The following is a 13,208-nucleotide window of genomic DNA, read 5'->3' as shown; positions in this document are numbered from 1 at the left end:
TGTAACTTGCCATCGATTTCCGTTTAAGCTAATAAGAGTGGCTGATTCATGATCCCTGTGAGGTTTAGCTGTAGCAGTAAGTGAGGATCTACAGTTTAGTCCTTTACTTTCCATGAACTATTTAGTGTGTAGGCACTACTGCATTGAAAAATAAACACTAGATTTTTTTTTTTTCCTTTTTATGAACATGAAGCTCATGGAAAAGTTATTTCTGCCATTAAATCAATTATTTTTTGGTTGTTTTTAGGAGTTTTTAGAGGAAATCCTGCACAAGTAAAGGAATATCAGGATCTTCTGGATCCTTTGCTTCAACGTACATCTGAAGGTATTATCTGATAATCGTTCTTCTAAAACACTGTAGCTTTTTATTTATCTGAAATTATTAAAATACTGACAGTCCTATTAATGGATATTGCAGTCAGAGCAAAGGAGAAGTAATAATATCGCTATGTTGCCTGATGGCAAAATGCTAATACTAAATAATCTCTTTCATGTAGATACATTGCATCATAAAGTGTGATAATAAAAGTAATGTGGAAAAATGCTACTGATATAAATGTAAGATTTACACTGTACGCAGTTATTCCTGCCCTCCTTTGCCTATGCTTCATTATTTACAAAGTTCACTTTGACTTTGCAGGAAAATATGAACTACTGACAGTCAGATTGTTTCAGTGTTCCGCCTGGATACAGTTGAGAATTACTTGCATCATTCATTGTCACTTAACTTCACAAGATTTAAAAAATAATTTAGTATATTCATATGAAATTGTTTCTAGCTTAGAGCAGTGAAAGTGGCAACGTGTTAATTTTAATATAAACATTCTCTTACTTAAATTGTGCACTCCAGAATTTTTGGTGGTACTGCAGAGAAGGCTGTTGATGGCCTACTGGCAAATTCAGTTAAAAAAAAGAAAAAGACCATAAGTTTGAGTGGGAGGAAAAAAAGTGGCCTGAGAACAGAACAAGCATCAATATACTGACAATCCAATTTTAAAACTCAGCATCTTTAGTCACCTGTTCTTGACATCTGTGGTACAGTTACACAAGTAGATGCAGAATATTTTAGTCTGACTTGTTCTCTAAACTTAGAATACTTGTTGAAGCGAACTGGTTTCTGTAAGAAATACGAGTATTTCCTTACCAAATTTTCATTACATAGCAAATTTTCTGACCTTGCTGATCATTGCTTTTTTTCTGATTATTAATGAGTATGTGAAGTCCTGTGGACACTAAATTAATCTTCTGGTTCCTCTTGTTGAATGTCATCATGAATGTCTCATCTTAAAATTTCTGGGTGTTTTTTGATACCTCATTTGAATAGTCTGTCTCTAGTAACTCCCACTTTTCAAATTTTCTCAGCTTCTTGGCAGTAATTTTTTTCTCTTTTTTTTGTCTAAGCAAATAGTCAGACACTGCAACTTTATTCTGTTTATCACCTGTTCTTTATCCAATTAAATTCAAAATTAAAGCAATATTAAGGTGAAATTTAATTTTGCAGAAAGCATATTAATTTGCTTTTGTATTGCATATAATTAGGTCAATCATTTGTAATTATGTTTCTAAATTCCTGACTCTTGTCCACTTAAAAAGGTTGAAATAAAGGTTATTAATCTACAATGATCAGTAATACCTGTGGCATAATTCTAGATCCAAGATATACTATCTTCCCATGATGACGTTATGCCATTTTGTTGCATGATGTTTCAAAATTAAAATGCTGTTTTTAACTTGGTTTTGCATACCTGCAAAAAATTACAGTTTTCATTTAATTAAATGTTTGACTACTTTTGGCCAAGATTTCAGTTTTAAAAAATTGTCTGACACTGAGCTGGTGTTAAATGCGGGGAAAAACACCCTAAGTGTTCCACTCTGATGCAGCTTTCATTTCTTTTGGTTATGGTTTGTTATCTGTACTGCATTTTGCTTTAGGTGAAAAATTTTTTTTTTTTTCTTTTTGCACAGTAAGGTGCTACACAAACAATGTATGGGTTCTGGGAAGCAATTCTGTGGAAATATTTGGTGAAAAAAGTAGTTTAATATTGCCCTGGGTTTCCTACACTGATTGTGGTTTTGAGAGATAACAATGAATGACAACAGTCTTTCTGTTCAATCAGTTTGTTGCCAGGGTGTAATTTTTCCTGTTTTGAATCTACTTCAGCTTTATTAGGGGACTACGATCAAATAATAAGGCAAGTGGAATTTATTTACTTACTGTCCTTATTTTAAAACTCTGTAGGGTATCCTGTTGTACCGAAGTATTACTATGTACCAGCTGATTTTGTTGAGCCGGAAAAGAAGAACCCTGGCAGTCAGAAACGGTTTCCTAGTAACAGTGGATGCGATGGAAAGTTTTTCTTGTGGGGACAGGCAGTTTACATCATTGCAAAACTCCTGGGTAAGAGACTGAGGAAATTCTATCAGGTTTTGACTCGTCAGAAGGGAATGATGTTTATCTTGGTGTTTTTTCTTGAATCTGAACAAACGCATTTGGCTTGAGTTCTGCATGGACTGTGGGTGGCATGTGTCCCCTCTGCTTTGGTACATACGTGATAGGCAAAAATTGCTTTTTATTCTGTATGTTAAATCTTTATGCTGTATGCACCATACTATGAAGCTTACTGGAATATTTTATAGAATACTGAAAATCTAAACATGATAGGTTTCTTCTTTGCTGTTTCTTTTCCTGGCTTTCTCTCTTACTTCCTTTTCTTCACAACAGTATATATTAACATGACACATTCTGGATTAATGTCGTCGTTTAGTCCCAGCCAGCAACTAAGCACCACGCAGCCGCTCGCTCACTCCCCCTACCCCGATGGGATGGGGGGAGAGAATCGGAGGAGTAAGAGTGAGAAAAACTCCTGGGTTGAGATAAGAACAGTTTAATAATTGAAAGAAAGTAAAATAATAATGATAATAATAACAATATAATAATGATAACAATAATAATATACAAAGCAAGTGATGCACAGTGCAATTGCTCACCACCCGCCGACCGATACCCAGCCAGTTCCCGAGCAGCAATCGCTGCCCCCCAGCCAACCCCCCCCAGTTTCTATACTGAGCATGATGTCATATGGTATGGAATAGCCCTTTGGCCAGTTTGCATCAACTATTCTGGCTGTGCCCCCTCCTAGTTTCTTGTGCACCTGGCAGACAGAGCATGGGAAGCTGAAAAGTCCTTGACTAGCATAAGCAGTACTCAGCAACAACTGAAACCATCAGTGTGTTATCAACATTCTTCTCATCCTAAATCCAAAACACAGCACTATGCCTGCTACTAGGAAAAAATTAACTCTATCCCAGCTGAAACCAGGACAATTAACTATGTCAGTTGCACCTGTACAGTGATGTTTGTAAGTGATCCATAGCATTTAATGCAAATTATTTACTGCTTTAAGCAAGACAAGTTTAAATTTTGAATAGTTGCAGTCTCAGATAAAGTTAACGTTTTCTTCAGTTTGTGTTATTTTTACCCTTTAAAATAGAAGAGATTAGATGAGCATTTGAAAATGCATTTCAAAGTTTGGCCATTGAGGGTTGTTACAGTGAATTTCAGTCACAAATGAACTTGGTCTCACTTGGGAGGATTCAAAGGCTAGTGCAAAAACAGTTGTTAAGCCAGAAAAGTCTTCACAGTTAAGATGTTTTTTCTTAATATTTCTTTTAGGAGAAAGATACGTTACTTCATTTTAACATGCTCAGCATTTACCTGGTAATCAGTAGATTGAGTTCTAAAACCCTTTTTTTCTGTCAACACTGTAAGGGGAAACAGGCTGTGGATAGTAAAAATGAGAAGGGTTGAAGGGAAATTTAACAATTCAAGACTTGGCAAGAACAGTGGTTGTATCTTTAGGTATGGAAGAACTGAGTCCGTCTGGTGCTCCACCTGTTTGGTTTCACTGTATTCCTTGCATTCCTTTTTTAGCCAACACTGTAAAGTAAATGCAGGCAGTATCACCTTAATGAAAAAAACCCTTTAATTTAAACTCTTAGTATTAGCCAAGTAATCTTCAAATGTGTGTGCAGGAATTCTGCTAGGATGCATCTTGTACTAATATTTGTGTATTTCTGTACCTGCAGAATACTGGTTAAATAAATTGTATTTATTGTTTGCTAAATGCTGTTTGAGTAACGTAACTTTCTTTTGTTTTGTTTCAGTTCTTTGCTTTGCTGAATGTTCTTATGCTCTTCTTTTAATAATTGTGCTAAGTCTCTTTTTGAAATGTCAATAGTAACTGTTTCCTTTATTGTTTTAAAACTCTCTCCACTGTATTCACTACTTTTCGTTCCTCCCTTTTTTCAAAATACTTTTTTTCCTTTTCTCTCATAGTCTTTGCAAATAGGTTCTGGAAATGTTATCGCAAAGCTAAATCTATTCACCAGTGATTGTCAGGAACTCCATTTATTCATACTAATTTATAACTGGTGCATCTAATTTTTCTCCTTTCTGGGTGAAAACCTACCTGAATAACAACAATCTTGTCCTTGGTGAAAGCCCTTGTGTGTGTTACTTTGCTTGTTGGTGGTTGCTAATTAAGTGGAAGCCGCACTCCAAACACTTTGATTTCTGGGAAGGTACTGGTTTCCCATTTCATCATCCATTCCAGAAATTGTTGTGTTGCCTCAAGGGTAGCAATTAATTTGTATTTGCTCAGCCGCCTTCCTTCTGTTGTGTAGGCGAGCATACAATATAACCTTTTTAGATTCTTCTGTCTGCGGACCGAGTGTCTGCCTGTTATGGTCCAAATTTTTCTAAATGCAGCAACATGAAACTGAGTCAAATCTTACATGTCTTGCTGCCTCCCACAGAGGGGCAAATTGAGGTAGTGGAGTCAAAATTCTGATACTGCTTATAAAGGCTCTGAACAGCAAAGGCAATGGAAGTGTCTGCCTACCGCTGTTGGAAGTCACCACGTGCTTATGCAACCTAAAAAATTGTTTATGAAGAAAAGCATGCATTTTGCAGTTGGTGATGCAATTTTTCATAGAATTTCTTTCTTGCTCTGGTTGAGGAGGTTTGTAAAGCCTTTATAGTAGGGTCCCCATTTTAGAGCAAGGGGAAGGGGTGCTATACAGCAAAGTCCCTTGGTCTTGCAATTGTTTGGTGAATCAATTTTATAGCATCAGCAGCACTACAAATAATTTAAGTAACTTCCATGCCTTTAGCCAGCCTAAGGTGGCTGACCGGCCTGGAGCTTAGATGACTGTTTTCCATAAAATGTATTTTGGTAACTCATGTCAGTATATTAATAAAATGTCTGTGGTAATTTTTCATAACTAGCTTTGCTTTTTTGTTTTGTTTTTTAACATAACCACCTGTGCATGGATCGTGACTGCAGGAGTAGTGCAGAGCAGAGGAGCCGGGTCCTTTCCTGGCAGGAGTCGAGCTGCGTTCTCTCAACAGAAGGCTGAGGACAGGAGATGGTCACAGTATCTAGTGGCTGGCAGCCGCTGGCGTAGTTCCTAGCAGCAGCAGGGTCCTTCATGGCTTCCTCGGTGAACTGCCCAGCCAGTGTCCTTCATTTTCTGCCCATGCGTTTTCTTTCCACTGCACCGTCTGTTCTGCTCTCTGGTCTTTCCTAACACTGTTAAGCTTGAGCCAGGACATATTTTGAGTTTATAAACTGCTGTCTTAATATACTACACAGTGTAGAATTCAGAAACATTTTTCTTATCAAGACAGCATCAGATTTCTGTTGTAGCTGCATTAAGCTAATGGAGTAATGAGTTATTTCTCTTTTAGATTAATGGCTGTGATTTCCAAGTGTAGAGCTTTTTAAGAATATGCACAAAATTGTTGACTTGTGTATAGGAGAAATGAAAATGCACTGTGACCTCCTCTGTAGCAGAAATTAAATAAGGATTGGGCAGTTTCATGTCAAAATGAAATTTTGAAAGGAGAATGCTTATTTGAAGGGCATAATAGCTCACAGTAGATTGTGAACCATTCAAGGCATTTGTTGAAACTTTTGAATAGTATATTTTATTGGAGTACTTAATTTTTTTTTTCAGGAGAAGGTTAAAACGATGGAATTTTAGGTTTGGGGTTTTTTTTCCATGTTAACTCCATGTAGAAATTGCTATGTTTCAAATATATTTAATTTTTTTTTTTACAATTTCTTCTTAAGATAGCATATTGAGAGATACCTTTGATATCCCTTGTCCCTTTCAGGATTATAGTCATGTGATTACCTTGAAATAGAGGCTGTCTGCTTTTCTTCAAAGCTGAACAATTTTTGATGGTAACAATTGAGTTTCTAGTTAAAGGTCTAGAATAATTCCATGGTTGTGGATTGAGGGCTTTTTATGTGACTTGTGTGTTGTGGAGTCTGTTGTCTGCATATAATCTTTTAACACATCCCTGTGAAAAAATAAAGGATTGTTTTTGTATACTACAGCATTATAATTAGCTGTAGCAAGAATGATGCTTGAGTCATTAGTTTTAAAATTAATATAATTTTGCAGAATGTCCTTTTGATCTGTAAATCATTGACGTAAAACAAAGATTATAGCAGCAGAACTGACTACATACAATGTTTGCTTGCCTCCTTCGCAAAAGCTGCAGAAAGTACTCGAGTCATTCTATATTTTTATTATTGTTTACTTTCAGCTGACAAATTAGTCAGTCCTAAAGATATTGACCCTATTGGACGCTATATACCTCCACAAGATCAGCGGAATGTTAGCATGAGATTTTCAAATCAGGTAAGCGTAAGCTTAGTATTAGAGTATTTTTACTGAAAAATTGTCATCTACATGCTATATATGATCATCTAATATTACAATTAAAGTGCTAGGAAAATATTAAATGTATGTACATTTTCTTAGTTGACGGAGGATTGCTTTGTAAGGAAGATTATTACATCTGCAGTTTCAGGGAAGTGGTGCACGTTTGCCTTCAAATTAAGTGGTGCAATCAAAATGATAGATAAAATGGTAAGTTTAGATAGCTGCTGATAGATACGGTATCTTTCTTTGAGTTAGGAAGGCAGGAGTGAGTCTGCTTTTTTTTATTCCTTCAAATTAATTACCACTTCAATGTATTAATATTTTTTTGTATTTAGAGCTCTTAAAAGCTACAAGGATGAGGTTCTTTTTTGGTGTGCGTGGTATATACATGTGCTCCTGTGTTTGGCTTAAATGCACAGCAGGAATGAGTGCTCAGGGACGGGGAATGCTTGGAACATTGTAATTCAAACCTGCAGTAGATAGGTTAACAGGACAGAAACACAGTCTACATGTAGGGGACCTCTTCTATTGAAGAGGTAAGAACTGTATGCATGGAAATGTGTAGCTAAGAGATGTTTTTCTTGGTATAAGGAATATATGTTTGGAAAGTTCCTCGTCCGGCATTGTGAATTCATTATTGAAGCATAAAATATGAAGCATTTATCTTAAGACTTATTCCAAGATCAGAAGTGAGCAATGTTTTTCTTGTTCTATCCAAATGCTGCGTAAAACCTCTGTTCCCTACTATTTCCTGTTACCAAGGTAATCCAAGTGCCCGGGTGTTGACTCATTCGTAATGAGACTTTTGTTGTTCACAGTGCAGCACTTCTGCTATGTTAATATGAGATAATGAAAGCTCAGTGACTTCATTTGTTCCTGGTTTCTTTGTTTGCTCTTACATCATGGCATTATGAATGCTACAGAAATTGTGAGCTGCCGATACCACCTGCCCTTTTAGGAGTGCCATTAGAAGAAGCCTGTATCGAGTAGTGTTGCATGCAGCCCATCAACTGTCTTTTTTTCTTTGATTCTTCAAACCAATTACCTTTAATATGCCACAGATGAACACTTTGAAGAAGATGATGGCTTGTTCTAAAGACACTGAGTGACTCATCAGGAAGTATTTTAGTAGAAAAGCATTTTTACTGTTTTTTGGGGTACACATTATATGATAGGGAATTTCCAGATCTTCAGAGAGAAATAGCCTCTGCCCTGAGAGCTTCCCAAAAGAGATAATAAATAATGCAATAATAATTTATTTTCTCATAATTTACTCCTTGGTGGTCACTTTGTGGGTCAGTAAAGAACTTAGTAAAGTGCAGTTATCTGGTAAAATTCAGCAGTGTAATAGGGACTCTAAAGCTCAAGAGTGTTGAAAGAATTGAAAATAACTTAAACAGCTGCATTTTGATATTTTGCTTTATCTGCAAACAGTGCAAAAGAAAAAGCTTTGTCGCAGAGTCCTCATGTTCTTTCAGCACTCAACAGTTGTCTACGCTAGAATTGTTTGAAAGAGCAGTTGTGCTCTTCTCGGACAACTTGGTGGAGCTGACGCTTGTTAATTTTAGCTGCTTAAATTTGCTAAAACTTTGGCAGAAATTTCCATATTTGAGATCAGTAATGTTTTTATTGTCAGCATAAGAGAAAGAGAAGCCCTTCCCAGGGTGATCTTTGAGTGTATTCTCATGAGCAAGACTGATGTTGTATTTGAAAGCTAGAAATCAAGAGAGGATAAGATTACTTTTTTTTCTTAAACCTAAAAATCTTTACAGAAATCTGACTTAGATCAATATGTTCAGCAATTTCTGTTGTTGTGCATATCCTTTTGTATGCAAGAGGTTGTGAGATGCATTGCCTGTTGTTCAGTGGCATATAGGTGGAATGGTAAATGAATGAAGAAAGAAGCTCTGGGGTTGCCTAGGTCTGCTTATACATCTGTTCTTCCTAGTGATGCTGGTACTTTGCTATAGATGACTGCACGCTTTTCTTTGGTATGTAAACGACAAAACTGTCCAAGATACTGCATGTGCTTCTCATGTGGGCTAGAAGGAGAGGCACTGCTGAATTAGTGGGAATTCTAAATGACTGTGCATCAGGCCTTTGTCATTGTAGCCTCTGAGCAGCAATGTAGAAATTGTGACCATAATGGTTAGTGACCCTGCAGTGCTAACCAGGTGGTTGTGGGATTTCATTGGAATTGTTTGTGCCGAAACAGGTGCTGCTGTGCTTTGTGTGGTTTTACTATTACATTAGTATCAGGGCAGAATGTTTGTTGATAGAGATGTTAGTTCAAGTTGGTCATCATTAAGAGAAGGTTAAAGAATGAAAGGCAGATGCATAGATGTGTGTCGTGGTTCAACGCCAGCTGGCAGTTAAGCACCCCCCAGCCGCTCGCTCGCTCCCCCCCGCGGTGGGATGGGGGAGAGAATCGGCAGAGTAAAGCTCAAGGGTTGAGATAAAGACAGTTTAATAGGGAAAGCAAAAGCCACATGCGCAAGCAAAGCAAAACGAGGAATTCATTCACTGCTTCCCATCGGCAGGCAGGCGTTCAGCCATCTCCAGGAAAGCAGGGCTCCATCACGCCTAACAGTTACTTGGGAAGACAAATGCCATTGCTCCCAACGTCCCCCCCTTCCTTCTTCTTCCCCAGCTTTATACGCCAAGCATGACATCATACGGTATGGGATATCCCTTGGGTCAGTTGGGGTCAGCTGTCCCAGCTGTGTCCCCTCCCAGCTCCTTGTGCTCCCCCAGCCTGCTCGCTGGTGGGGTGGGGTGAGGAGCAGAAAAGGCCTTGGCCCTGTGTAAGGGCTGCTCAGCAGTAATGAAAACATCCCTGTGTTGTCAACACTGTTTCCAGCACAAATCCAAAACATAGCCCCATACTAGCTACTATGAAGAAAATTAACTCTACCCCAGCCAAAACCAGCACAATGTATCAACATGAGCGAGGTGTGCTTTATCAGCAAAGGTCTTGCAGTTAAAGTCAGCAAACTTCAAGTTCCAGTTGAGAGTCTTGACCTTGACTTTTTTTTTAATCCACTTTTTAAATTTGCTTAAACAGTTTTCTGAATGTTTGATTATGTCATTTTATCTAATTGAGCTAATTTTTGCAAAATTGGTATTTAGTATTTGCCTTAAAGTGCTGGGAAAATGACGAAAAATAAAATAAGAAATGAGAACACAACATATCTTAATTATGTCTTCAGAAATCAAAAGTAGTTTCTTCTCTTTAATGATGTCTTCTCTTTTCCATATAGCTAAAGAACTATTCAATTAAATTGAACAGAAAAGTATTTCCACTTTTATTAAATTTCATTCCTGTAAGGAATAAACAAGGATATGTAAAAATTTCCGATGCCTGTGTATATAAATTTGGTTGAGGTACAGTGTTTCGGAAGGTGATATACCAAAAAGAAGGCTTTTTTAAAATTTTTATTTAAAGCCTTGTGCTGAGGAAGTCTTTCTTAGAGAAATGCATTTTCCAGGTAGGCATATTTTCATATTTTGATTGCATTGACTATAATCTCTATAAACACTTGCCACTGGAAAATGTAATTAATTTAGTTTATTTGTGGCTTTGGTGCCACTACAGAAATATGTCTGATGCCCGCATAATTGTGTAGATTTAAGCAAGCAATGAAAAGTATTTAAAATATTCCAAACTTAGTTTTATAGTTTTGAAGCACCAGTGAAGAATATTCTAGAATTAGTTAAAGGAAAGTAAGGTAATATCGACCTGCAAAGGCAAAATTGCTATGAAAACTACAGATATAACTATATAGCTACAGCTGTGAATGCATCACTCAGCCTACAAAATCTGATAAAAGAGGCCAATCTCTGTTGTAGACAACTGTGGAATCAAATGAGCAGTATACTAAAAACTTAATGGCCACTAATACTAAAATATTAATTTCTTCTGTTTGTACTTAAAAAGAAATGTTTTCTCTGCTAATTTAACGCTCCAAAAAGCGTATTTTTCACTTTCAGGAGGAGGTCTCCATATGTTCCCTCTTGGGGAAATGCCAGTGCGGCGCTGGAGCAAGATTCTCTTTGCTACTTTTAGTCTGTGTTCCAATACACAATGAAGTCTAACAGCAATCAGAGAGGTTCTCCTTTGCACTAATAACTCGCTTTGTAATGCTAAATGGTCAGTAGTGTTTCAGGTTAAATCCCATTCTTGAGTTAAAAAGAAAATGGAATCATCCAGGTTCCCTTTACTTTACCGAAAGAAGACAATGCAGGGTGTTTTTTTTCAGTGGGGATAAGTCTTTAGAACTGGATTCCTTAGAAGAGCTTATTTTATTATTCCTTTTTACTGTCTCCATATCCAGGAGAGATTATGTTATAACACCGTTTCGGTTGTTGCATTCTGTTTGGGGAGAATCTAGTGTATAAGAGGGCCTGGATACTAACAATAACATTTGAGAAGTGAGGTGGGCTGGGGATTTTCTGGGTTTGTTTTGTAGCTTACTGGAGCATATGAAAGCTGCTTTATTGCTGTCTTATATTTAATTTCGTGTTCGATAAAACATTATAATCTTACTAAATTGTTAGACTAATTAATCTGCTGGGTTAACTTGCAATGTATGTGTAGGGTTGCAATTAATTAAATTCTCTGACTGCATGTGATGACTGTGTTCTTTTAACTTTTTGCTTTGTAGACTTAGTAATAATTTGTGAGGATTTCATGTAAGCTACTGGAAATTAAGGTGAATGCCCATTGATGATGTTGGGAAGAGAACAGTCAAAATGATAGACTGCTTATTTTTTTATTTTCAGGGAAGTAGGTAACGTGTAAAGAAGTAACTAAAATTATTAAGTGTAGGTAGACTGAGCTGTATTAAGATCTTTCAGCTGCCTCAATTATGTTTAGGGTTACAGCATGTCTAATTTTGATGGTTTAGAGAGATGTATCATTGGACGACTTGTTTTGCAGTGTTAATTATAAGCATATTCTTGCTTTTGTGTCTCAATACAATTGTCTACCACAGTTAACACAATTCTAAAATTGTTTAATGTTATTTTAAAATTCGAGGCGCGTGTGTGTCCATACTGTATTTCATGTAAGAAGTTTGGTGTGTTAGTAGCATTGACCATAAACCATTCAGCAGTATATACTTCCGGAAGCAGATGTGTTTTGTAACAATTCTGTCGTAGTTTTGTAGCAGCAAGGTGGATTATTTGGGTTAAATACAATTTCTTCGCTTGCATGCTATTTCTGTTTTCCTCATCTCGCTCCATATGCTTGGAAAGCCCAGTAGGTACCATTTTAATTGGTGTCCTTGAACATTGTGCCCACTTTCTCACATGTTCAAAACAAATGGATTTTTTTCAGAGTTCTGAGATTTTGTGGGAATGAGTGCAGAAAGGCCTATAGTGATAGCATCTGTCCAGTGAGAGAGCAGCAAAAGACCAATACTGAGCTGCTTTCTCTGCTTGTGCCAAGGGATGGAGATGGGGTCAGGGATTTTTCCCTTTATCCTGCCTCCAACAGTTTAGAACCTTGTTAAAAACTATGGGTTTTCTTGGTTTTTTTGTTTTGGGTTTTGTGGGTTTGGTTTTTTTTTTTTTTTCAAGGAAGAACAACTAGTCTGTCTCTTATCTTGGTCTTCTGAAAACACTGAGGTATGCTTATCATTTGCACAGCATGCAGAATATAGTTGAAACAGATCCTTCTGCCCACTCTCCAACATGAAACTGCGCGGCAGAAGGGTGAACCTGGGGCTGAGTCTGCTGCAGTGTCTTGGGGGGACGGTGATTGATGTTGTGTGAACACCACCTTAGCTTGCGTTATTAGACAAATGTGAAATCGAACATGTGAAAATGGCACTTTTAACAACAAAAGGATTTATTTAGTGGAATATTTAGGAGTTTAATGCTTTTCCACTTTTTTTTTTTTTTAAATATGTAGCAAATGCTATATATGAGGATCATTATTGAAAAGAGTGACATACTTTTTCATGAGTATTGTATCTGTTATTTTGATCTGTGTTTTCCTAGAGTGCTCCTTGTGATCCTCCAGGCCTTGACTTGTTAAATGACAATGAAAGTAACTTTCTGTTTAATGTTAGAGCAATCCTGTAGTTGTACAGCAATTACAGTTATATTTTTCCACAATACTTTTTCAAAGTCTAGCTATTTTTCACACAGATTTGGTGGTGTGCCAGTTGTGCTGCAGATGCATCTGCTTAGTTGTGGCCCATGTTAGAGCCACCACTTAGTGGCTGCTATAAAGGAGTCCTGCCATTGGGTACGTCTGTATATGAGAGGCATTAGTACTGGTATTGGAGAAGGACATACCTCAGTGGAGATGCAGAATACACAGATTTACATACAGCTTACAGTCTATGGTTACACAGTCCCACTCAGTTTGTCACTAATACAGTAATAATTAAGTTGAGCCTTAACTCAAAGACCACTCCCCAAGTTAGATCACAGGCTGTCTGTAAATCAGTACAGTCTTGGAGGGG

At 37.2% G+C, this 13,208-nt stretch overlaps 1 protein-coding gene across 12 annotated transcripts in view; it reads left to right on the top strand.

The window, feature by feature from the left end:
• The window catches only part of PHKB (phosphorylase kinase regulatory subunit beta), an 87,841-nt gene that overhangs the window by 42,449 nt on the left and 32,184 nt on the right, over nt 1-13,208 (top strand). For 11 of the 12 annotated variants that reach the window (XM_075714779.1, XM_075714778.1, XM_075714782.1 and 8 more), the window contains 3 exons: nt 248-325; nt 2,240-2,398; nt 6,617-6,711. In XM_075714779.1, the coding sequence (XP_075570894.1) occupies nt 248-325; nt 2,240-2,398; nt 6,617-6,711 (332 nt within the window). The remainder of the gene's footprint in view (nt 1-247; nt 326-2,239; nt 2,399-6,616; nt 6,712-13,208) is intronic. The other variant, XM_075714786.1, reaches the window with a different exon arrangement.

This window comes from Pelecanus crispus, chromosome 8, assembly GCF_030463565.1.
Source record: "Pelecanus crispus isolate bPelCri1 chromosome 8, bPelCri1.pri, whole genome shotgun sequence".
NCBI classification, from domain to species: Eukaryota; Metazoa; Chordata; class Aves; order Pelecaniformes; family Pelecanidae; genus Pelecanus; species Pelecanus crispus.
Note: the sequence above shows the minus strand (reverse complement) of the source record. Positions and strands in the feature narration are given on the sequence as shown.